The following is a 24,939-nucleotide window of genomic DNA, read 5'->3' as shown; positions in this document are numbered from 1 at the left end:
GAATTTTGAGAAATTTCCATTGAAGCCACTCACTATATAGGACTTTGTTACAACAGCTCAGCAATTAATATATCCTTTTTGTTGCATATTCCTCAAATGTCCATTTGAAAAATATAGTCTATCTGCAGCACCTTGACAGACCTCAGTAGGAACTCAAGAAGTCATGTAAAAAGAATTATGAAAAAGGGGCCAGCATGGTGGTGCAGTGACCTATGCCTACTGCCTGCACTGCCAACATCCCATACTGGAGTCATTGCTGCAGTCCCTACTATTCCACTTCCAATCCAGCTTGCTACTAATGAAACTGGGAGAACAGCACAACTGTCCCAAGTACTTAGGCTCCAGCTACCATTTGGGAGACCCATATGGAGCTCTGACCTGCCAATGTTGACCCAGAGTAGCTCCAGCTGTCACAGCCATTTGGTTAGAGAACCAGTGGACAGAGTATCTTTCCCTCTCTTCTCTTATTCGTCCTTTCCAGTAAAGAAATCTTTAAAGAATAACAAGATTTTCCCTACAACAACAATGAATGGTAGTTCAATGACAAAAATACTGTTTTAAAACAATGCTAGAACTAGAAATTCACATGCAAAAAAAAAATCCCACAAAAATTCCCCACCTTTTATAAAAATTAACTCAAAATGTTCAAAGACTTAAGTACAAAATTAACAAAAATTAACATAAAAAAACACAAGGATACTTAAGTTTGTTGATGAGTTTTCAGCTTTAACATTAAGATTATAATTCATGAAAAAAAGCAGACTTCATTGAAATTCATGCTAAGCTACCGCTTGTAATGTCTGCAGCCTGTAACAGACTGGCAGTTCAAATTCTTTCTAACACATCTAGAAAGACAGTGGATGATGGCCCAAATATTTGCACTCCTACCACCCACATGGTAGACCATGATGGAGTTCCATGTTCCTAGTATGGCCTGGCTCAACCCCAGCTGCCACAGCCATATGACTAATGAACCAACAGAAAGAACACTGATTTTTCTATCATCTTTCAAACAAATAAATAAAAATTAAAAGCTTCTGACTTTCAAAAGGTACTGTTAAGACAATGAAAAGATATGCCACAGAATGAGAGAAAATATCTGTAATGTGTAGAACACATTTGATAAAGGACTACTAGAATCAAAATATAGTAAGAATACTTAAAACTCCACAGCATGAAACTGAATAACCCAGCTACAAAACAGCAAAAGATCTAACAGTTCACCACAAGATATACATAGGGTAATAAGCACTTGAAAAGATCCTCAGGGGCCAATTAAATTGTGTAGAAGACTAATTCTGCACCTGCAGCACCAGCATACCATACAACACATGTTCATGTCCTGGCTGCTCCACTTCCGATTCAGTTCTCTGCTGATGGTCAGGGAAAGCAATGGAGGATGGTCCAGGTCCGTGGGCCCATGCTCCTACTTGCAAAGCCCAGAAGTACTCCTGGCTTCCAGTCTTGGACCGGCTCAGCTCTGATCCTCGCAGCCATTTGGGGAGTGAACCAGAGGATGGAAAAGTCTCTCCTTCTCCCTTTCTCTCTCTCAGTAACTTCCTTTCTCTCTTTCAAGTAAAGTAAGTCTTAAAAAGATAATCAATGTCATACATCATTAGTGAACTGCAAACTAAACAACATATCACTGCATCTCTGAGGTTATTTTTTAAAGTTCATGGAAAACGCAATTTAAAACTATTTTTGTGCAAAAAAAAATCCATAAAAATTTTCCAGTCATTTTCTCTGAACATTTTGAAAAATATTCCACCAGTTGTTAAAAATAACTCAAAGTGGATCAAAGAGCATGTAAAATGCAGAACTATAAAAACTTCTGAAAGGTAACTTAGGAGAAAACCTAGGTTACATGGTTTCTCTCATTAAAACAGCAAAAATTCAAAACACTGAGAACACCACATGTTGGTGAGGATATACAACAAGAACTCTTACTACTTGTGACGGGAATGCAAAATTGCAGTCATTTTCTAAAACAGGTTGGCAGTTTCTTACAAAGCTGAAAATTGGCTTGATGTATGATCCAACAATTGGAATTCTAGTTTTTTTCCCTACAATTTGAAAACATATGCCCACACAAAAACCTGCCTGAACATTCTTAACAGCTTTCTTCATAACCGCCAAGTCATAATCAAGATGTCCATCTTAGTGAAGAGACAAACTATTGCATATACCATGCAAATTCATTTAGCAATGAAAGACATGATATCAAGTCATGAAAACACATGAACTTTAAATATATGTGAGGATGCTGGCATTTAGTCTAGTGTTATAGATGTCCACATCTCTGTTTAAGCACTTGGGATTCAAACTCAGCCCTACCATTAGACTCCACGTTCACGGTAATGTGGACCCTGGGCCAGAGGGACAGGGTAGTTGGTTTCTGTTATGTGGGAGACGTGGACTGAGTTCCTGGCTTGGGCCCATCTCCAGAAGTGTCAGCTGTTTGGGAAGTGAGCTTGCAGATGAGAGATCCGTCTCTGATTTTCAAATATAGAAACAATTGAAAATATACATTTTAAGTGAAAGAAGCCAGTACAAAAACATAAAGACAATGAAAAGATCAGTGGTTGTCAGGGATGAGGGCAAGAGGGAGGGAGGGATAAGAATCAGAAGTTCAAGGCACTGTTAAAGCAGTGAAGCCACTCCAGTAGACCCTATGCAATGTTGGATATATGGCATGATGCTTATATAGAAACTTTTAAGATGGCACAGCACAAGAGTAAGTCCTAGTACAACCTGTGGACTTAAATTATGTATCAATATTGGCTCATTAGATGTTAAAAAAGTACATTACTGCAAAATGTTAGTATTAAGAGAAATTATGGGGAGAGTAGAGTGGGTATAAGGTAATTCTGTTTTCTGCAATTTTTCTGTAAAGTAAAACCTGCTCTAAAAACAGTCAGTTTTTTAAAGCACCATATATTCTTACTATGAACAACCATGATTTTATCAGTAATTGTTCGCAAAAACAGCATTATACATAAAGCTGCAAATTTCTAGCCAAATGGCTTTTAGCAAAACTTAGGTGGAAGTGAGGGCTTTAAGGTCAAATTATATTAGGAGACTGAACCAAACCTTTTTAAAAATTTTTTGTCATAGAGGAAGAGATAGCATTAACTACAGTCTGCTAATTCAGTCTCCAAATGCCCACATTGGCCTTAGGTTGGGCTAGTGGGTCAAAGCTGGGAGACTGAAACTCAATTTAGGTTTCCTTACTGGAGAGGTAGGGGCCCAACCACTTGAGCCATCACCACTGCCTCCCAGGTCCACATTAGCATGAAGCCAGAAACAGGTGCAGAAGCTGCAAACTCAGGCACTCCAAAATGGGATATGAGAATACTAGCCACAGTCTTGATCATTGTGTCAAATGCCTGTCCCTTAAATGTTTTCAAAGCACAGCTTCTGATGAAAAGGCCTTTGTGTAAAACTGAAGTATGGGCAAGCACATGAACACAAGCAAAAGCACAGGGTAGCCATTTCCTTCATGATCTCAGACAGTATTTTAATTTTTATTTCTAGTTTTATAGCCACACGGAAGCAAAGGGAAGTTTCAGGTAAGTGTCATATAAAGGCAAGCACTATCATTTCAATCATACATGTCATAGTCTCTAGTCTTCCCAGTATAGTCATATTTTTTTCCCAAAGTTTTTCATTCTCCACTAAATTTCCTCTCGACAATTTTAATACTTCCTTTATCTCCAGCACCTTTTGTCTTACCTCTTGAATTTTAAAGTTCATTTTACGTTTTGTGGTCTTTAGTTCCTCTTCAATAATGGCTGCACTCTTCTAAAAATAGAAGGAGAAAAGGTTCTAAATAATCTGAGATGACAGGAAAATATCATCTACAGGCATATGAGCTCAGGGCTAGGGTTTTTCCACTGGGAACTTATACTGTTTTTAATAAGGTCATCCATACAGTGAGTTTGACAGAATTATTGCACTGACTTATTGAAAAGAAAGGTACTGCATTTATTCATGATTTCTATCACTTGTTTTAGATAGTAGTGCAGTAATTAATCACACCCACCTTCCAAGTAAAACAGTAACTAGAGGACAAGTTGGTAACGGATTAGACATAGTTCCTAGACTATCTGTACGTTTCTGTTTCTAAGAACTTTATTTTTTCTGCTACCTTCATTCATTATTCGTGATTGAGGATGGAAAATACATTTTTTATTATTAATAGCATAATTCCAGATGTAAACCTTAGAGCTGTTTGTCTTCTTTCCCAACTTTAGCCCGCTACCATCTTTATTCACTGAATGTGCTTTGCCTTTCAAAATATAAAACCCCCAGAGAGACCTGGTAAGACTAAGGTAATTCAATGAACTTCTAAATCTCTTCTTTAACAATTAATGTTCTGTAATACTGTCAAATTGTCCTGTTTTTATATCACTTCTATATTAAAAATCTTCAATAGTGTCCTGAAGATGAATCCCAACTACTGATTATTCTTGATTTTGAGGTACTTCACATAGCATTCCTAGGAAATATCAAGTTTACTTCCCCACCAGTTCTCTCTCCTATCAGGACAGTTTACACTTTTCCCTCCAAATATACCTATTGAAAATATCGAGGTTCAAATCTGGTTATATAAGACAGGCAAGTGTGACCTGGGATAGGTACTTTCTCTTTGGCCTCAGTACTTTTATTCTTAAAAATAGGGGCAAGAGGGCCCAGAGCAATGGCCTAGTAACAAAATCCTTGCTTTGCATGCACTAGGATCCCATATGGGCAGCAGTTCATATCCCGGCTGTTTCACTTCCCATCCAGCTTCCCTGGGAAAGCAGGAGAGTATGGCCCATCCTGCATTCCATGTGGGAGATCTTAAAGAAGCTCCTGGCTCCTGGATCTGGATTGTCTCAGCTCCTGCTTTTGTGGCCATTTGCCAACTGAACCAGCTGATAGAATATCTTTCTGTATCTCCTTTTCTCTGTAAATCTGCCTTTCCAATAAAAATAAACTAAAAAAATAGAGGCAATAATATCCTAATAGGTTTTGCAATCATTAAGCAAAGTAGCCTTTTGTGGCTCAGCATTTGGTACATCGACTAAGACATCACTTAGTATGAGTTCTGGATAGTCTGCTGATTCCAGCTTTCTGTTAATGCACCCCCTGGGAGGCAACAGGTGATGGTAAAAGCACTTGGGCATCTGCCATCCTTGTGAGAGACCCTGAGTTCCAAACTCCTGGTTTTGGTTGGACCTTGGGGAGTGAACCAGAAGATGGAAGTTTTTGTCCGTCTGGCTCTCTCTTGAAAACAAATGATATTTTTTAAAACCTACTTTAATCACCTGATACACTGTTTTGTCCATAGAAGGAGAACCACATTGTTCATTTCTTTTCTAGTAGTCCGTATTCTTTCTTTGCTACCTCTGTAGCTCCTCCTTGAAATATTTTTTATCCCGCTACTGCACCTTTCAAAGGTTAGTTCATTTCTTTTAACATGTACTGAAGCCAATGAAATCTGTACTGGCTGGCACCCTCACCCTCACAAAATACATCTGAACACAAAGCCCTTACTCTGCAATACTCACTTACTAGCCTACAACATTTCCTATACTCTTATTTTTCCCCTCTTCTTTTTTCAAACTATAGCCTGCTTTCTCAGTTAGCATATCAACTCTTGGAGAGCCTGGTATTTCATATCTCTGTAACCTTATCCTTTATACAGGCCAAAGAATCTGCTAATAGCATCCAGCAGTATAGCTTATCAACGCAGCTATATATCAAATTCCAAAACTGCTCACATCAACATAACCTCATTTCAAGAGTCAGGTTTTTTCCCAATCTGACAACTGCTGAATAACACCTAGCAAGTGGGTCTGCACTTCAGAACTCTGGACTCAAACCTTTGTGTCTGAGGCAATCTCCAGAGTTGCAGTCAACCTCTGTACTTCATCTTGTGCCTTGTCTTCTTCTTCTTTCACACTTCTCAGTTGCTGGCGCAAATTCATCACTTCAAGATGCAACCGCTTCAGGTCTCTGGAATGCTCCTCCTGTATTGTATTTAATCGATCCTTCAGAAAAGCTGCCAGACAGCACAGGAACGGTGTCAAGTGATGGGGGTGGGGAGGAAGTAAGTCAGGAAATAAAAAGAATCATAAGCTCAGGAAGCAGTACCACAGAACCAACTTTATGATGATTCTGTACTCTCTATACCTGTTTTCTGTGGATTTAAATCCTTTTCAGTTTGTATACGAAAAATGTTCAGCTTCAAGGACTGGATAAGACTTTCCAGATGACACATTCGATTGACCAGAAACTCACAGTTCTTCCATAAAACATCTGTTTTTCCTGAGCTTACTACTTCGTTCTGGACAGGAGTAATGACTCTCTGGCTGGTCGAGTCTTCTGAACAGCTTGGAGCTTCCAGTTGGCCTCTAGACAAAGATTCCAATACAAAAATATTACACAATGACTTGCATTATGGTAATCTCACCCATTTCACCTTAATAAGAATAATTAGAGGAGTGATATCAGTAAGATCCTCCACTAACAAACGCAAATAAATACCAACACACAAATCAATTTCCCAGGGCAAAGTCAGAAACAAGTCAACATACTATAACCAGAGAAGATCTTCATCAAAACACATTACACTCACTCAAAAATACAATATAAAGAACTATGAAATTTTCAAGAGGAATAGGTTATTGCCCAGACACTTTTAGGGAATTTCTTTTACATTCACTGATCCTTTAAAAAAGTAGTTATAGAGAGACTGAGGAAGACACACAGATCTTTTATTCACTGGCTCATTCCTCAGATAATTAAATGGCTAAGACTGGGTTAGGTTGAAGCCAGATTCAGGAACTGCATCTGAGTCTCCAACATGGACATAGGGGCCCAGGCACTTGAACCATTCAGAGAACCAACCAGACTGCAAGGTTCCCTCTAACCACACACCACCATATCCCTTCTAAAGGATTAGTTACTCTTAGAATCACAGCAACACAGCTCAGAAATAAAATCAACCTAAGAAAACCCAATAATCTGTATTGTGATGTCCAAGGTAAAAGAAGATACACAAACAGTAGGAAAAAGACAGACAACATAATGTCCCCAAAACAGCAAAAACTTATTTCACTCATGGAATAGGAAGATGAAGATATTCAGAAAATGCTAGACAAGCAATTCAAAAAATAACTATAAACCTTTTCAAAAAACAATGAGAAACAGATGTAGGAATTAAGAAGATCTATAAGAAATGAATGCTTTCTCACACAAAAATAAGAAAACTGAAACAAATACAAACTGAATTATTAGAAATGAAGAATTCAATTTCCATATCATAAATAAATATAATGAAAACCTTAACAGAATAAATGAGGCAGAAGAATCTGATCTAGAAGGCAATTCTTGAAATAAGGCTTAGACAAAAAACACTAATGAATTAAGTAAAAGTAAAACAAAAAAACTGGTCACAAATTATAAGATCCCAATATACATGTCCTGGGAGTTCCTGGAGATGTGGAAAGACACTGGATTTAGAGGTGTATTCAATGAAATGATAAATGAAAATGTCCTTAATATGGAGAAAGGGGTATCCAAACACAGGAAGTACAGAGAATCACAAATAAAGATAGCCAAGAATGATCCTCTCAACTTGATGTAGAAAATGTCAAGTTTTCTACAGTGAGATACTTAAATGTGCATGTTAGAAACAACAAATAACTCAGAGAGGATCTCCAATCTGACTCTTAGCTGGTCTTTCAACAGAAATCCAACAGGCCAGAGAAATGGAGGGATAGAATCCAGGCCTCAAAACAAAGAAACTGCAAACCCAAGAAAACTTTCATTCTTAAGAAAGAGAAATAAAGTCCTTCCGAAACAGATATTGAAAGAATTTGCCTCTACCCAACCAGCCCTATAAATGATGCCTCAAGCTGTGCTACATATAGAAAATGAAAATGACATCCACCATAATTAAGGAAGACAAGGGGAGATGATCTCAGTAAAACTGCAAAAGAATTGTAAAACAACACAAAAATCTATGTTAAAATGATAGGACTAATGGCTAACTTCTAGTAATAATCCTGAAGGCAAGTGGTCAAAACTCTCCAAGCAGAAGACAGAGACTAGCGGACTGGGTCAAAAAACAAGATCAATCAATCTGCTGCCTACAAGAAACATATTTCTCGGGCCCGGCGGCGTGGCCTAGCGGCTAAAGTCCTCACCTTGAGAGCCCCGGGATCCCATATGGGCGCCGGTTCTAATCCCGGCAGCTCCACTTCCCATCCAGCTCCCTGCTTGTGGCCTGGGAAAGCAGTCGAGGACGGCCCAATGCACTGGGACACTGCACCCACGTGGGAGACCCAGAAGAGGGGAGTGAATCATTGGATGGAAGATCTTCCTCTCTGTCTCTCCTCCTCTGTGTATATCTGGCCGTAATAAAATGAGTAAGAAAAAAAAAACATATTTCTCACCAACAAAGATACACACAGACTTAAAGGACGGAAAAGAATATCCCAGGCCACTGGAAAGAAAAAATGAGCAGTTGTAGCACTCTAAGAATGGATAATTTAGACTTTAACACAAAAAGCATTAAAAGAAATTAATAAGGGCACAACAATGATCAAGGGACACACTGAACGAGAAGAAATGCCTATTGTAAATGTATATGCACCCAATGCCAGGATACTTGCATTTGTAAAACAATTACTAAGAATTTAAAGGGAGACAAATGTTCAAATACACAAATAGCAGGGGTTCTCAACACTCTACTATCATTAATGGATAGACTGACCAGACAGAAACTCCAACAATAGAGAGAACTTACACCATAGATCAAATTAATTCAATTATCATATACTGAACAGATCATCCTACAGACACAGAAAATATTCTTTTCATCAGTGCATGGAATTTTTTTCCAGGATAGTCCACATAAAAGTCTATAAAATAGGGCTCAGCGGTGTGGCCTTGTGGCTAGGGTCCTTGCCTTGATCCCATGTGGCCGCTGGTTCTGGTTCCGGCAGCTCCACTTCCTCTCTATCTCTCCTCCTCTCAGTATATCTGACTTTGTAATGAAAATAAAATAAATCTTAAAAAACAAAAACAAAAACAAAAACAAAAACAAAAGTCTATAAAATAAGCCTCAGCAACTTCAAAAAGTTTTTTTTTTGTGTGTGTGTGACTTTTCAGATCACCCAGGAATGAAGCTGGAAACCAGCAAGTCAAGAAACACCAGAAAATACACAATCATTTGGCAGACTAAAGAGCATACTTCAGAATGAATAAAATACTAGCCAACTGAATTTTACATACTGGAGAGATCATTCTTGTAGTCCAAGCATGCAGGGATGGTTCAACACATGCAAATCAATAAATGTGAAACACCACATCAACAAAATGAATAAAAACCATGACTATCTCAATAGACGCAGAGAGCATTCCATAAAAATTCAACATCCTAACATGCTAAAATCCCTAAGGAAATTACGCATAGAAGGATCACTTCAACACAATCAAGGCAATAATAGCGAAAAGCCAATGTCAGCATCATGTTGAATGAGGAAAAGCTGGAGGCATTTCTACTCGATCTGGAATCAAAGATGGTCACTCTAACCACTGATATTCAATACAGTATCCGAAGTCCTAGACAGAAATATCAGAACAAAAACCAGAATACAAATGGGAAAGGAAGAAGTCAAAATATCCCTGCTTGCATGTGGCATGGTTTTCTACATAGGAGAATCAAAAAACTCTACCAAGCGGTTACTCCTAAAAGAACATGGCAAGTTCAAAATGAGGATACAAAAATCAAGGCACATAAATCAATGGCCTTAGTATCACCAATAATTCTATGGCTGAGAAAGATATCCTAAGATCAGGCCTAATCACAATAGCAGGAAAAAATAACCTTAAATACCTTGGCATAAACATAACCAAGAATGTGCAGGATCTATACAGTAAAAACTACAAAACATTTGAGAAATAGAAGACTTCAACACCAAAAGAAATCTGCCAAGTTCGTAGACTGGTACAAACATCATTAAAATGTCCATATTATAGAAAGTAATCTGCAAATTCAACAGGATTCCAATCAAAATTTGAACAACAACCTTCTCAGACCTAGGACAAGTAATGCTAAAATTCATATTGAAACACAAAACACCCTGAACAGCTAAAGCAGTTTTTTAAAAGGACTTAATTTTAATTTTAATTCTCTCTACATAGAGAGGAGAGACAGATCTTCCACCTACTGGTTCATTCCCCAAGTAGCCACAACAGCTGGAGCTGAATTGATCCAAAGCCAAGAGCCAGGAGCCTCCTCTGGGAGTCCCAAGTGGGTGCGGGTCCCAAGGCTTTGGGCTGTCTTCTACTGCTTCCCAGGCCACAAGCACAGAGCTGGATGGGAAGTGGTGCAGCACCCATATATAGATACCAGCACATGCAAGGCGAGAATTTAGCCACTAGGCTATTACGCTGGGCCCTAAAGCAGTTTTAAATAATGAAAACAACATCTGAGATATCACAACACCAGATTTCAAGATATACTAAATGGCAGTAGTAACCAGAACAGCCTGGTATTGGCACAAAAATACAAAGATCAACAGAACAGAAAAGAAAACCCAGAAGCGAACCCAACAATCTACAGCCAGCTAATTTTTCACAAGCAAACTGAAATCAACCCAGGGAGAAAGAACAGTGCATTTAACAAATGATGCCAGGAAAATTGGCTATATACTTGCAGAAGTAACACAAAACCTTTCACCTTATAGAAAATCATCTCTAAATGGAGCAAAAATCTAAACCTACCATCCAACACCACCAAATTACTACAGGAAAACACTGGGAACACTCTGCAAGACATTGGCGTAGGCAGATTTCTTACAAAGGCACCAAAAGCACAAACAATTAAAGCAAAAACAAATGGGATAATCCCAAGCTAAGACACTTCTGTACTGTAAGAAAAATGGTCACTAAAAAGACAAGCAACAGAATGGTAGAAAATATTTATACACTATACAAGAGATAGGGGAGTAATATCCAGATGTATAAAGAACTCCAGAAATCAACAGCAGCAGAACAAACCAGTTAAGAAATTGGAAAAGGACATGAAATATTTGAATATTTTTCAAAATATGAACTCCAAATGGCTAACAGACATCAAAAAATGCTCAAGTTTTCTAGCTATCAGGGAAACATGAACAAAACCACAATGAGGTTCCACTTCATTCCAGTGAAAACAGCCTACATGCAGAAATCTACAAATAATAATTAATGGCAAGTATGATAAGGAGAAAAAGTATCCTAATTCATTGTTGCTGAGAATGTAAACTAGTGCAACCACTTATGGAAGTGAATAAGATTCCTCAGACAATTGAAAACATATCTACCATATGTCCCAGTCATCCCACTCCTGGAAATATATCCAAAACAAATGATTTCTGCGTATGAAACAGTTATGTTATAAACTCCACAGTTATAGCAGCACGATTTACAATATATAAGACATGAAACCAACCCAGATGCCCATCAACAGATGAAAGGATAAAGAAATTGTGGTACATTTACTCTATGGAATATTACTCAGCCATGTGAAAGAATGAAATCTTAAGGTTTTTAACAAAATGGACAAAGCTACAAATAATGCTTAGTGAAATAAGCCAGGCCCAGAAAGACAAATATCATATGTTCTGATATGTGATAACCAGTACACAGCACAAAAAAAGAAGACACACTCTACAAGGGAGATCAACATACTGGGAAATAATAGATATACGCAGCGTATGTCTTTACTCCTGAATAATGGTAGGATTCCATTATTTATAGTTATACTTTTACATCATACTATTTTATTTTCTTCCTTTTCTTATACTTGCCATATCATGATACACTTATATATCAGAGTTAATCTCATAATGGTGAAATGGATGACTATACCATTGTAGTAACTTAGGAACAAATAGTAGGAGGCAGATACAGCAAAGGAGGAATGGGAGGGATGGTTCCCTATGCTTATAAATCTGTATTGAGGAGAAAATCATGGGATAATATTTCAACAGACATTTCTCAAGTAGAAATACAAATGGGAAATACATGAAAAGTGGCCAATATCACTACCAAGACAATGCAATTCAAAACCACAGTTAGAATGACTATAACCAAAAACACAAAAATAACAAATGCTGGTGAGCATGTGGAGAAATGAAATGCTTATGTGCACACTGTTGCTGGGAATACAAATTAGTACAGCCTGCAGTAAAACAGATTTCTCAAAATATTGAAAACTACCATACTGAACCTATCAAATAAACCAGCTATCCCACTGGGCATACCAAATGTATAAATACATATACATTAGATTCTTAATACCCCTACATTTACAATTCAGAGCCTATTAAGATACGAAAAAACCTAGGTGTTCTTTTATGAACAAATGAATAAAGAAAATATGGGGTTGTGTACATTTATGTATGTATGGGGTATGTACATACACACATACGCACAATGGATTTTTAAAATGATACCTAAAAAAATGATATTTTGACATCTGCAACAAAATTAGTGGAGACCTTTACGCTAAATGAAATAAACCAGGGACAGAAACAAATACTGCATTTCTCTCATACATGCAAGTTTAAAAAAGACTGCCAGTGTTACTTTGAATAGATTATCACTAGTGTTTGAGAAGTGTGAAGGCTGGGGGAGCAGAGACTGGTTAATCGGTACCAAACAAATTTAGGTAGAATTAATAGGGTCATGTGTGAAGGAATTTCAAAAGGGCTGATCATGGAGCAAACAGGCAGATTTTGACTAGGGAAAACAGGTGGTAGAACGGCTGAGGAGGTGCATTTCCAGGGAAAGATTCAGGAGAAGCCAGCGGTGGAAACATTTTCCACAGCAGAGTCACACCATGGAGACATGTGGACAGAGCAGTCATGCAGCAGACAGCACAAACCCCCGGGGGGCTGCCCGCTGCAAAGTTGGGGGAGGCTGCAGCTTGCTGAGCCAGGTGAGAGCAGGCTGTTTCGGACAGGTTGCTGGGATGTTTTCTGGCATAGAATCTAGCAAACAGCACTAACTTCTGGCTTGGCTGCTGCCATGGCAGCAGGTGGCAGAATGACCCAGAACTCTGGGAGGCAAGGGAATAGCATCTCTTTCTGCCAGGTCCAACCACAGCACTTGGACCAAGGAGGAAATCAGTGCCATTTTGAAGTCAAGTGACAGAATGGCAGATTTTTACATGCCGACCACAATATTCAGTGCTGAACGCAATAATGCCCATCAGAGTTTAAGGTCCTGTGACTGGCAGCTAGATGGAAGTGAGGGGCTCCTAAATCACCATGGGGGGCTGAGAACCCCTTTTGTCTTCCCCTCCAACCTCATGGACCAACCGAGCTTTAAAGTCACCTACAGATGAGTGAAGGTAAGTGGTGGCTGTAGTGCTCACCAACATATGTGTACATAAGTGACTATGGAATTTTTAAAGAGACAAAAAGGCACTCCCCGTGAATTTAGACTGTGCTGGCAGACTGGCTGAGGGTTATACACCCATGAGATGCAGGTCTACACACTCCCTCACATTGCTTTAGGCTTAGGATTGCAATTTCCCAAGACACAGCACTCATAGGAGGCTGGTGCCAGAAACACTGCCCTCTCTCAGCATCAAAATAAGCATTGCCACCTCTCCTCCAGGCAACTCCAGGAGACTACAGCACTAAGTCTGCAGAAATTACAGTGTGACCTGGGTCTCTGGACACCCAACGTGCCTGAGACCCAGGGGGTTGATCACCAGTACAGACAGGAGGCAAAGCTACCTTCACAGTCATGATCACTCCCCCCAGGTGTCACCCTGGGCTCTCACCCCACACTTGAGATCTGGAAGAATACCCTAGCCTCAACCTGAATTCTCCTCTGGACTTCCACTGAAGAAGTGGTCACTCCACAACAGAACTATAACTTCAAGATAAAACCATCAGAGAAGAAAACCAACAAGTATTTTCAGAGATACCAAAAAATAAACATAGAATCAAGAAAGACATTATGATTCCCCCAAAATGAGTATAAAAATCCTTCAATATTAAAGCCAATATGAAGAGACTGATGAAATTCCTCAAAATGAGTTTAAAAATGATAGTAAGATTACTCAAAACCAGGAGAAGTAGATGCAGGAATTAAGAAAATCTATACACAACATGAAATGTTCTAATATGAGACTGAAATTCTAAAGAAAAAGCAAGCTAAAATATTTTTTTTAAAGGCAGTATTCCAAATAAAAATACAGTGGAAACTCTTACAGCAGAAAAATAATCTTTGAGCTAGAAGATAATTCTGGGAAAAACCTCGGACAAAAAGCAAGAATAACTGAGTAAAACAAAACAGAGTTCAAGAATTAGGTGATACCATCCAACAACCAAACCTATACATCTTAGGTGTCCCTGAAGGAAATATTCAACATGCTTCTGAATGAACAATGGATCACAGAAGAAATCAGAAGGGAAATAGAAAAATTTCTAGAAACAAATCAAGATGACAAAACAACATCTCAAAACTTATGGGACACAGCTAAAGTAGTTCTAAGAGGGAAGTTTATAGCAATTAGTGCCTATATAAAGAAACTGAAAAGACATCAAATAAACAACCTATCATCATATCATAAGGAAATAGAAATACAACAGCAAAACAATCCCAAATTAAATTATCAGAAGAAATAGAGAACAAAATTGAAACCAAAAAAAAAGATACATAAGATCAATGAATCAATAAGCTGAATTTTTGAAAATTAAGAAAATTAATATATCTTTGGTCCAACAAAAATACAAACATCAATAAAATCCAAGAGGAAAAGGGAACTATAACTAATAGCACATATATACAAAGAATTGTCAGAAATTACTGCAAATACCAGTAAGATAGAAAATCCAAAACAAATGGATTTCTGGATACACACAATCTACTAAGCCTGAGACAAAAGAATATTGAGAACCTAAATAAATGAATAGCTAGGAGAGAGACTGAATCAACAACAAAGATTTTTTTCTAACTAAGAAAATTCCAGGACCAGATGGTTTCACTACGAAATTCTACCAAACCTTTCAAGGAGAACTAATCCCAATCCTTCACAATCTATTCAAAATAGAAAGGGAGGCAATCACCTTAATTTCAAGTCAGAAAAAAATACAAAGAAAAAGGGGGACAGACTGGTCTACTGCTACACATACTGGCAAATCAGGGTAGGGGGCGGGCCTGGTGGGGGTTATTGTAGGTCGCCCCAACTAGGCTGCAGCTCCCACTGGTTGATGTAAGGGCCGAGTATGTGCTGGGCAGAACCAGACTGGACTGCAACACCCATTGGTTCCAGTGCAACTCGGGACTGAAAACAGAACCAACCCAGCAATTGCAACCACCAGCTGATAGGGGTGATGGACTATGCCGGGCCCTGTGCTTGCTAGAACATACAAGAATCTGGTCTGGGAATACCTCAAAGTTTCTTTGGAGATCTGCTGGACTCAGAACTCTAACCAAGAAAAGACAGAAGACAGAATAGGTCAATCATTCATCTCAGTTATATGTTGGCAGCGAAATATGGGGCAAACGGAGACTTTACGATGGACCATATCAATCAGTGGACGACCTCATCGAGCGAAACAGGCAGCGATTCATAACTGGAGAACTATTAAAGCCACTTGAGCAAATATCTCAGAGCATGCCCCACATCCAGGACTTGGGGTGGGCGGGAAACCGGGTGGGGCTTCTCCCTCAATATCCCCCTTTACCTCAGATACATGATGGAAACAATATGGACATAATAGTATTACCCACTTCCCTATACCCCCTGAACCTTTTTTTTAAACCGTAATTAACTATGAAAGATTGTCAACAACAATACAATACAATAAATTAAAAAAAAAAGAAAGAATTACTGGCCACTATTCCTGATGAACAAGCATGCAAAAATGCTCAACAAAATATTAGCTAATTAAATCCAATGCATTAGAAAGATCATTAACCCAGACCAGGTGGGATTAATCCCTGGTAAACACGGATAGTTCAACATATGTAAACAAATAAACATAATAATCCACATTAGCAAGATGAGGAATCTAAAACACTATTATCTCATAGATGCAGAGAAAGAATTCAATAAAACACAACATGCTTTCATGCTAAAAATTTTACAGCAAATTGGGAATGGAAGGATTGTTCAACACATCAAAGAAAAACCCAATGCTAGCATCTCACTGAATGTAGAAAAGGTGGCTCAGTCTCAACACTGATATTTAATACATTCCTGCAAGTTTTAACCACAGGTATTAGACAAGAAATCAAAGGGACACAAATTGGAAAGGAGGAAGTCAAGTTATCCCTATTCACAGATGACATAATACTTCATATAGGGGAACCTGAAGACTACAAAGAGACTATTGGAACTAATGGTAGAGTTTGGCAAGGTTGCAGGACATAATATCAACACACAAAAATCAACAGCTTTTGTATACACAACTTCAAGGCCAAGAAAGAACTTGTAAGATCAGTCCCACTCACAGCAGTGGCAAAAACTTTAAAATCTTAGAAGAAATATAACCAGGGACGTGAGGGATCTCTAATACGAAAACTACAAAACACTAAGAAACAGATTTCAAAGCATGGAAAAGCCTGACTTGTTTCTGGATTAGTATAATCAATACCATCAAAATGTCCATACTATGCACAATAACCACAGATTAAGTGAGATTTCAAAACACTTCTATGTCAAAATTTATATGCAAACAGAAGAGACACAAAGAGTAACAACGTTCAACAACAAAAACAAAGGTCAAGGCATCACAACACCAGACTTTGTACTAGAGGACAAGCAAAACAGCCTGATACTGGCATAAAAAAACATGATGATCAACAGAACAGAACAGAAACCCCAGAAATGAACCCAAACATCCACAACCAATTTCTCTCTGAAAACAAATCAGAATCAATCCAGGGAGAAAGGACAATCTCTCAGCCAACGGTGTTGGAGAAAATGAATCCACATGTGCAGAAGACATAAAACCCCCACCTTTCACCTTACACAAAAATCAACTCTAAATGGATCAAGTATCTAACTATGACTTGATACCATCAAATTATTAGAGGAAAAGATTAACAACACTGCATGACACAGACCCAGGCCGACTCTATGGAAAGACTCCAAAACCTGAGGCAATTAAAAGTAAGCAAATGAGATTACATCAAGCTAGGCAGCTTCTGCATTGCAAAGGAAATTGTCAAAGAAGTGAAGCAGCAGCCAACAGAATGGGAGAAAATGCTTGCGAACTACACGACAGACTGTAGACTCACATTTAGGATCTAAAGAAAACTCCACAAACTCAAAAACAGTAGAATAACCAACCAGTTAAACAGGAAAAGAACATCAACAGGGACTTTTCAAAATATAAAATCTGAATGGCTGACATGAAAAAAATGATCAAGTTCTCCAGCTATTTGGGAAAGGCAAATAAAACCACAATAGGGTTCCATCATTCTGTGTGAGAATGGCCATCATGCAGGATTCAAAAAACAATACATGTTGGCAAGGATGTGGGGCAAGACTATAAATGCCAAATCAAAGATAAAGGAACAGTTTATTTTCATCTTAACTAACTTTACAAGAACTCCAGTATTTTCAGTTACATAAAAACTACATGTTTGTAAGAACACTGGTAAATACCACACATGACAACTGTAACTTTTAAATATTTTCTAACTAATCAACGTTCAAATAAACTGCTTAATTCTTTCGTAAATACCTGTATCATCAGCGAAACTACCGTCAACTCCTTATATTGAACAAATGTTCAAACTACAATTTTGTTACCTTTCGTCATCATAGTCCAACATGATTAAATCATTCCTCAGAGAGCTGGTTTGTTCCTCCACTATTCTCATCCTTTGCTGAAGAACCGTGAATGCTTCAGAGGCTGTAGCATTGACATGGGTGGGAGAAAGGATTGGTCTGCACACTGCAGTTTCCATAAGCACCTAAGATCAATCAACAAAATGAACGTCCTAGGTATGTTATTGTTCAAAATTACTCCTTGTCCCTTCCAATGGGAGGACTATGTATCACAGCCCTGTAGAACTCAGGCATGGCCATGTGTCCTGCTTTGGTCAATTAAATAATGGTGGAAGATTTAAGTGCCAACCTGTTCATCATTTGTTTCCCTTCTCCATGAGATCCACTAAAACTCAGGTAGTTTGCTCCATATGCCAGGGTCCCACATGAAGATGACATGTAATAGAGCCATGACTCATCTGTGACATATGAATAGGGTAAGTGAGTAATGAACATAGGTTGCAAGTCAGTGATATTGTTGAGTAGTTTTTTTTATTGCATCATAATGTAGACTACCCTACTTGTTACCATTTGCCACATACTAGGTCCTATAATTTGTCTGAGGATGTTACTACTTTTTTTATTTCCTGGCATTTTCATGACCAGAGGCATCTGTGCATCTTATAGAAACCAACAGGTGCCTATCCTCAGCACACCAGATTAATCAAAACTTAATCAGGGTCCAGAACAGTGGCTCCACTGGCTAATCCTCCTCCTTCAAACACTGGGATCCCACAGAGGAGAGGGTTTGTGTACCAGTTGCTCCACTTCCAATCCAGTTCCCTGTCTGTGGCCTGGGAAAGCAGCAGAGGATGGCCCAAAGTCTTGGGACCCTGCACTCTGGCTCCTGGCTTTGGGCTGGCATAGCTCTGGCTCTTGCAGCCACTTGGGAAGTCAACCAGTGAAAGATCTTTCTGTTTTTCCTTCTCTGTAAATCTGCCTTTCCAATAATAATCAGAATTGGCACAAAAACACACATAAAGATCATTGAATAGAATGGAAATCCCAGAAATGATCCCATACATCTATAACCAACTATTTATGACAAAGCAAACCAAAATCAATCTGGCTTGATAAAGGACAGTCTCTTCAACAATTGGTGCTGGGAAATTCTGATCTACATGTGTAGAAATACGAAACAAGACTCCTAACTTACCCCTTGTTAAGAAAAATCAACTCTAAAATAGATCTAGGATCTGAATCTATAACCGGATATCATAAATGAAAACCAAGACATAAGCACAAACAAACTTCTTAGAAAAAAATGCCAGAGGCACAGGAAATAAAAGCAAAAATAAACAAATGTGATCCCATCAAGCTAAGAAGTTTTTCAAAGGAAACCATCAACAAAGTGAAGAGGCAGACAAGAAAATGGGAGAAAATATTTGCAAACTCCCAACTGATAAAGAATTAATATTCAGGATATATAAAGAGCTCAACAAACTCAACAACAAAAGAACAATCCAGTAAATAAATGGGCAAAGGACATAAACAGGTATTTTGCAAAGGATGAAATTCAAATGGTCAACAAACATGAAAAAAAAATGCTCAGGTTACTATCCATCATGGAAATTCAAATAAAAACCATAGTAAGGTTTCACCTCACCCCAGTTGAAATGGCTATTACATACAAAATCAAAAAATAAATGCTGGCAAGGATGTGAGGGGAAAGGTACCCTATTCCACTGTTGGTTGGAATATAAACTAGTTCAACCATTATGAAAGATAGTGTGGAGACTCCTCAGAGATCTGAAAATAGATTTACCATATGACCCAGCCATCCTACTCCTGGGAATTCATCCAAATCAAGTGAAATAAGCTCATGAGAGACTTATCAGTACTCTCATGTCTATAGCAACACAGCCATAACAGCCGAGGTATGGGATCAACCCAGAGGCTCATCATCTGCTGACTGGACACACACATACACACACAGGAATATTACTGCACCACAATAAAAGAATGTAATCTTTTCTTGTGTAGCTAAACAGACTCAACCGGAAACCATCAGCTTAGTGAATAAGCCAATCCCAAAATGACAAACACCATGTCTTCTTTATCTGTGATAATACAGAGTGTAGAAACAATGCAGTATATACAAGTGAGAATTACACCCTGGGGCCTGATTATTATTTATAGCCTTTGTCATTACTCCTAATAGTTTTTTTTTTCTACTTGCAATGGGTTAATATCTTTGCCTAATGGAACATTATGCCTGTGATTCTGAAGTGAAATGAAAATATTTCAGTGCAAAATTGAAGGGGTAAGGACAAAAGAGGAGGCAGGTGGGTAGGGAATGCAAGCAGGGGAGGGCAAGGTTGGAAGTAACACTATGCTCCTAAATATTTATCATGAAATACATGAAATCTGCTCACTTCGTATAAAGAAAAAAATAGTTACAAAAAAAATCAAATAGACCTATCAGACATTTACAGAACATTTCATCCAACAGTTGCCAAGTACACATTCTCCTCACCAGCTTAGTGTGCATTTTTCAAAAGCAAATCATATATTAGGCCACAAGTCTGAGCAAATTATGTGCGCATTAGAATAGATTCTGAAGTTCTCCTGCACAGTGACTATAATACACAAAAACCTGTACTTTCGGAGAGGATTTTGAAGACTGTCAATTCACAAAAAAATGATAAATGCCTATGGAATAGAAATGCTAATTATTCTGATTTGGACATTGTACATTATATAAATGTATCAAATTATCATATTGCACTCTAAAGTATGTACAATTGTGTCAATTTTAAAAAGGAAAAAGCCACATCTAAAATGAAGCTGATAATCCTCTCCCATAATACACGAGTTATTTTCAAGTCACCTAAACCACATCAAATCATGATCGTAAATAAAAAAATAATGATGGTGATTCTACTCTTTCAAGGTTTTAGCAACAGAAGGAAACTTAGCTTATACAATGGCCTCAACAGCTAAATCAATCATGTTCAATGACAAGGATGGAAAACTTCATTTCCTGCAACTCCATTCCATTTAGACATTGGTGCACAAATTATACTGTAAACATTAACTATTGGGTATTCACAAACACCCAAAGTGGGATTTATTAGGAATTCATCTTTCTATCCACTTGTGTCTAATTATCTGTCAATTTCCAGCAAAAGTGGTGATTATCTCAAGTCCAACTCACTGAAATTAGTCCCCAAGACCCAACAGGAACTCATAAATTGGGAGGACTGGCAGCAGGATTTAACAGGAAATCATTAGGTGGGAAGATTGGTGGCAGGATTTCACTGGGCAAAAAGCAAGATGGGCGGTATGGAAAGACTGAACCTCTCTTGTCAGTATATACTGTTTCACTCAATGAAGACACTTCTTTATCCTAAAATAGCTCTTCAGTTAACTTTTGGTATATGTTAAAGACATCCCCCAAAGTTCAAATGCTGGAAACTCACTCCCCCAAATCAGATGCTAACAGTATTTCAAAGCAAGGCCTGGAGCAGGTAGGACCCAATGTGGGCTCTCATGATCTTATGAAACCCAGTCCAGCAAATTTGCTCTGTCTTGCCCTGTGATGCTCTGCCACGTAATGAAATAGCAATCAAGCCCTACCCGGGGGCTGATACCACAGATTCAGAACTTCCATTCTCAACTGTAAGCTAAAAGGGCCTCCAAACTCTTTAAAAATTACCCAGTCTGGTACAGCCATAGCAGTGGAAAATGAATTACAATAACCTTTTAACTTCTCCAGAACAGACTTCTCTTTTTCATGTATATAGGTGCTTCTGATTAGTAAGTCTTTCATGTTCCTCAGAATCACTACATTTCTGACACAAACTGTCAGCATTCTGTAATGGAGAAATGGGTAGAAAAGACACTACAATCACTTTTGTTCCTAATATCAGAAAAAGATCTAGTCAAAAGTCTCTGCAAACTTCTGCCTAAAGCTTCGTTGGCAACGATGAGTCAAATGGATGTGCAAGCCATGAAGGAGACTGCAATGCAAACTTTCAATGTCTCTTGGACGGAAGACAACGGAGTCGGGGGCCTGCACAGACCCTCTTCACCACATTTTCCTTACTTTTTCTTCCTACCCGAGGCCTGTTTATTTCCAGGTCAGCAGAACACAGTAAGTGACATAAAATGGAATGCAGAGTCAACCTATGTTATCTATTTCTCCATTTTCACCTCTTTGTGTTCTCCCCAACCCATACAATTAGTGACATTACTCCAGAAATGCAGAAGATCCTTTCTCAAATTTGTGTATCCTGACACCCATTAATATCTTTATGTACCTCTGTCTTCCCCTTTACGAACAAACTGAAAACATGAAAGTGAATAGATCATGGCTTCTCTGCCACATCCTGAAGCGGATGGTTAGCAGATGTTACAGAATGGTAACAGTTTGTGCAATGTTATTAAAAATAAACCTCAGGATTAGGTGAAAACTCTTTCCCACCGCAAAATAAAACAATCCCTCTTCCTCTCCCAACTCCACTCCCACCTGCCTGACCCCAATCACAGAAGACAGACACCAAAGGCAAGGCCGGGAGCCCTGGGAAGCAAGAGCGAGAGCAGTGGCGAAGAAGAAGATAGTCCCAATGGCCACCAGACAGTCCCAGAGGACTGACAAGGATGTTAAAAGTACAAGGTAAGGACTTGGGATAACCGAATGAGTCAGCTGAGACAGGGCTCAACGTCAAAAGCGCCTCATCCCATCTGCGTAACACAAACATCAATATCCCCCCCTGGGCTCCCCTCACCAATTCCACTTGGCAAGTCCTCCTCAAGTCACAGCTCGAGAAATCAAAGTAGTACAGACTCACAAGGAAAGACTCTGCCTCTAATGACCAGAACTCCAGCACAGACACGGTGGTTTTGATGCATAAAGGAGCAAATGCAGAACGCTGCCTTGGACCCAAGTCCTGGTGCTTGATAGTATTTGTGCCTTGATAGTTCCTAAGATACAAATTTGTATCTTTTAAAAAGATTATGACCAACTAATTTCCATAAATATTTCACTATTAAAGTAATCTAAATCCAATTTTCTGGTATTTTCCAACAGTTTCCAGGCAGAAGCTTAACGAAAACAGCATGAAGAAGATTCAAGTTACAAGAAAAAAGCTAATAAAAGCCATATGACCTTGAGAATGGGTCACTTGCGCCATTTATACATCCAGCAACAGTTACAACTATATGCTATTCCTCCCAAAATAGTAAGGGCAAAGATTCAACAGTGGTTATCACAAATACCAGAAAAATAGTTTGGTCCATACGCTACCTTCATTTTAAAAACATTTCCTTAGTGTTTAACACGAGCCAGACATTATTGGGGATTGGAGAGCAGAACAGCTGTGAACAAAACAGACCAAACTCCCTACCCTCACGGAACTATCCCAGTTGAAGAGAAACATTAGGTATAATTAGTGTTTTTCACCATCCACGGATGCCATGAAAAAAACAAAACGGCCAACAGCACGGCATGCAGACTCCGGTACAGGTTTGCATTTTCAAGAGTGGTTAGAGTCGGAGCTACCCAAAGTTTGTCCGTGAAAGAGCTCAGGTGCAAGCTCCAGAAAGCGCTAACAACAGTGGCAAAACCCTAAGCTACAACACCTGATGTTTACGGAACAGAAAAAGTAACGGGGTTGGCTTGAGTGGAAAGGAACAATTGAAGGCAGAAACAGTGGGCGATGGTACCAGAGATAATAACGGGACAGATCACGGAAGCCTTAAGCACCACTGTATAGATTTGGCTCTTCTCCCAGTCACTGCAAAGTGTAGAGCTGGAGAGTACTAACCTGCCTTTTACCTCTAGCTCCCCTCCTCCGGAGGCTAAGAGGGAAAGGGTAAAAGGAAGAGGGGGTGGGGGAGGGCTGCTACACAAATCCGGGCAGCTAGAATCATGGTGACGGCAATGTAACAGTAAGAGGCCAAAGTCCAGATATATTTTAAAGGTATGCTTTACTGATGGACTAAATGTGATGTGACTCTAGGGAAGCAGTCAGGCTTATTCCAAGGTGTCTGACCTCAGCAACCGCAAGGAAGGTGGTCCCATCGTTGAGACAGCAGAATCTCATCAAGGAATAGTCAGTTTGAAAGAGGTTTTTGTTTTGGTTTTCAGTGTTAAATTTAAAAAAGAGAGATGCCCAACACACGACTGAATTTGTGAATATGGAGCTCAGGTAAGAAAGTGGACTGCTGCCACACATTCTGGAGTTTTCAATTAGGATAGACACCAAAGGACAGAAAGATTTAAAGGGCCTAGTCTTGGGAACTTCCAAACAACTCAAGGACGCGGCGAGTGTACCGTGTACCTCCTCCTTCTGCGCTACAGCCCGGAGCCCCGAGGATGGCTAACAAATGCAGGTCATTCAACAACACTGCATCCCGGTGCAAGCGCCAGGTCCCGCGGAACAGCGGAGGCCGGCTCGTTGTTAGTTATTTTTCTAATAAACAACCCAGGGAGGACGACTGCTGGCACAAAAACACAAACATAAAAACGTCGAAACAGCCTCCCCACGGACCTACCATGTCCAACCAAACGGGCTCATCGGGAAACTCCAGCGTCCGTCCTGCCCTGCCCAGGTGAGGCCAGGTCACCGTAAACGTGGCTACTAACGGCTTTCTCCAGAACTCAATGCAAATAAGACGTGCAGCCCAGAGCCCCGAGGTCCAGGCCGCCGGACAGGGCTCCGTCACAGACAGAGGGCGGCCGAGGCAGCTGGCGGTGGCCCTCCTGAGCCACCAACTCCACCCTAGGCCTTCTACCTAGCCCACCCGCCAGTGCACAGCAGCCTCACCCCACGGTCCATCAACCAGCCTGCTGCTCCGACCACTGGCTTCAGCGCTTCAAATCGACCCGCTCCCGGGCGCGTTTGTATCAGTACGCAGGCGCAAGTGCAACAGGGCATGCTGGGAATTGAAGTTTTCCCAGACCAAGAACCTGGGGATGGGCGGGGCGAGGATGCTAAAGGAGAAGGAAATCCAGGCAGGAATCCAGCCACTCCCTGAAGCGTTCTTCTCCGTGACCCGGATAAGGAGAGCCCCCCATTGTGCTCTGGAGCTGGGCACGTCGGGATTTGTAGTTTCCGCATATTCACCTGCTGGAAGCCCGGTAATATTCATTTAGCAGT

The 24,939-nt window shown here is 39.5% G+C and overlaps 1 protein-coding gene across 6 annotated transcripts in view; it reads right to left on the bottom strand.

The window, feature by feature from the left end:
• The window catches only part of CCDC150 (coiled-coil domain containing 150), a 91,560-nt gene extending 66,875 nt beyond the window's left edge, over positions 1–24,685 (bottom strand). For 3 of the 6 annotated variants that reach the window (XM_058664760.1, XM_058664757.1, XM_058664761.1), the window contains exons 1-5: positions 18,147–18,257; positions 17,819–17,982; positions 6,178–6,398; positions 5,868–6,046; positions 3,733–3,801 (exon numbers count right to left, since the gene is read on the bottom strand). In XM_058664760.1, the coding sequence (XP_058520743.1) occupies positions 3,733–3,801; positions 5,868–6,046; positions 6,178–6,398; positions 17,819–17,976 (627 nt within the window). In that variant the 5' untranslated portion in view covers positions 17,977–17,982; positions 18,147–18,257. Of the gene's footprint in view, positions 1–3,732; positions 3,835–5,867; positions 6,047–6,177; positions 6,399–17,818; positions 18,109–18,146; positions 18,258–24,606 lie in introns of those variants that run through there. The other 3 variants (XM_058664762.1, XM_058664759.1, XM_058664763.1) reach the window with 3 other exon arrangements.
• Between the last annotated feature and the right edge of the window lie 254 nt (positions 24,686–24,939).

Source organism: Ochotona princeps, chromosome 5, assembly GCF_030435755.1.
Source record: "Ochotona princeps isolate mOchPri1 chromosome 5, mOchPri1.hap1, whole genome shotgun sequence".
NCBI lineage: Eukaryota > Metazoa > Chordata > Mammalia > Lagomorpha > Ochotonidae > Ochotona > Ochotona princeps.
This window is presented reverse-complemented; position numbering and strand designations above follow the sequence as displayed.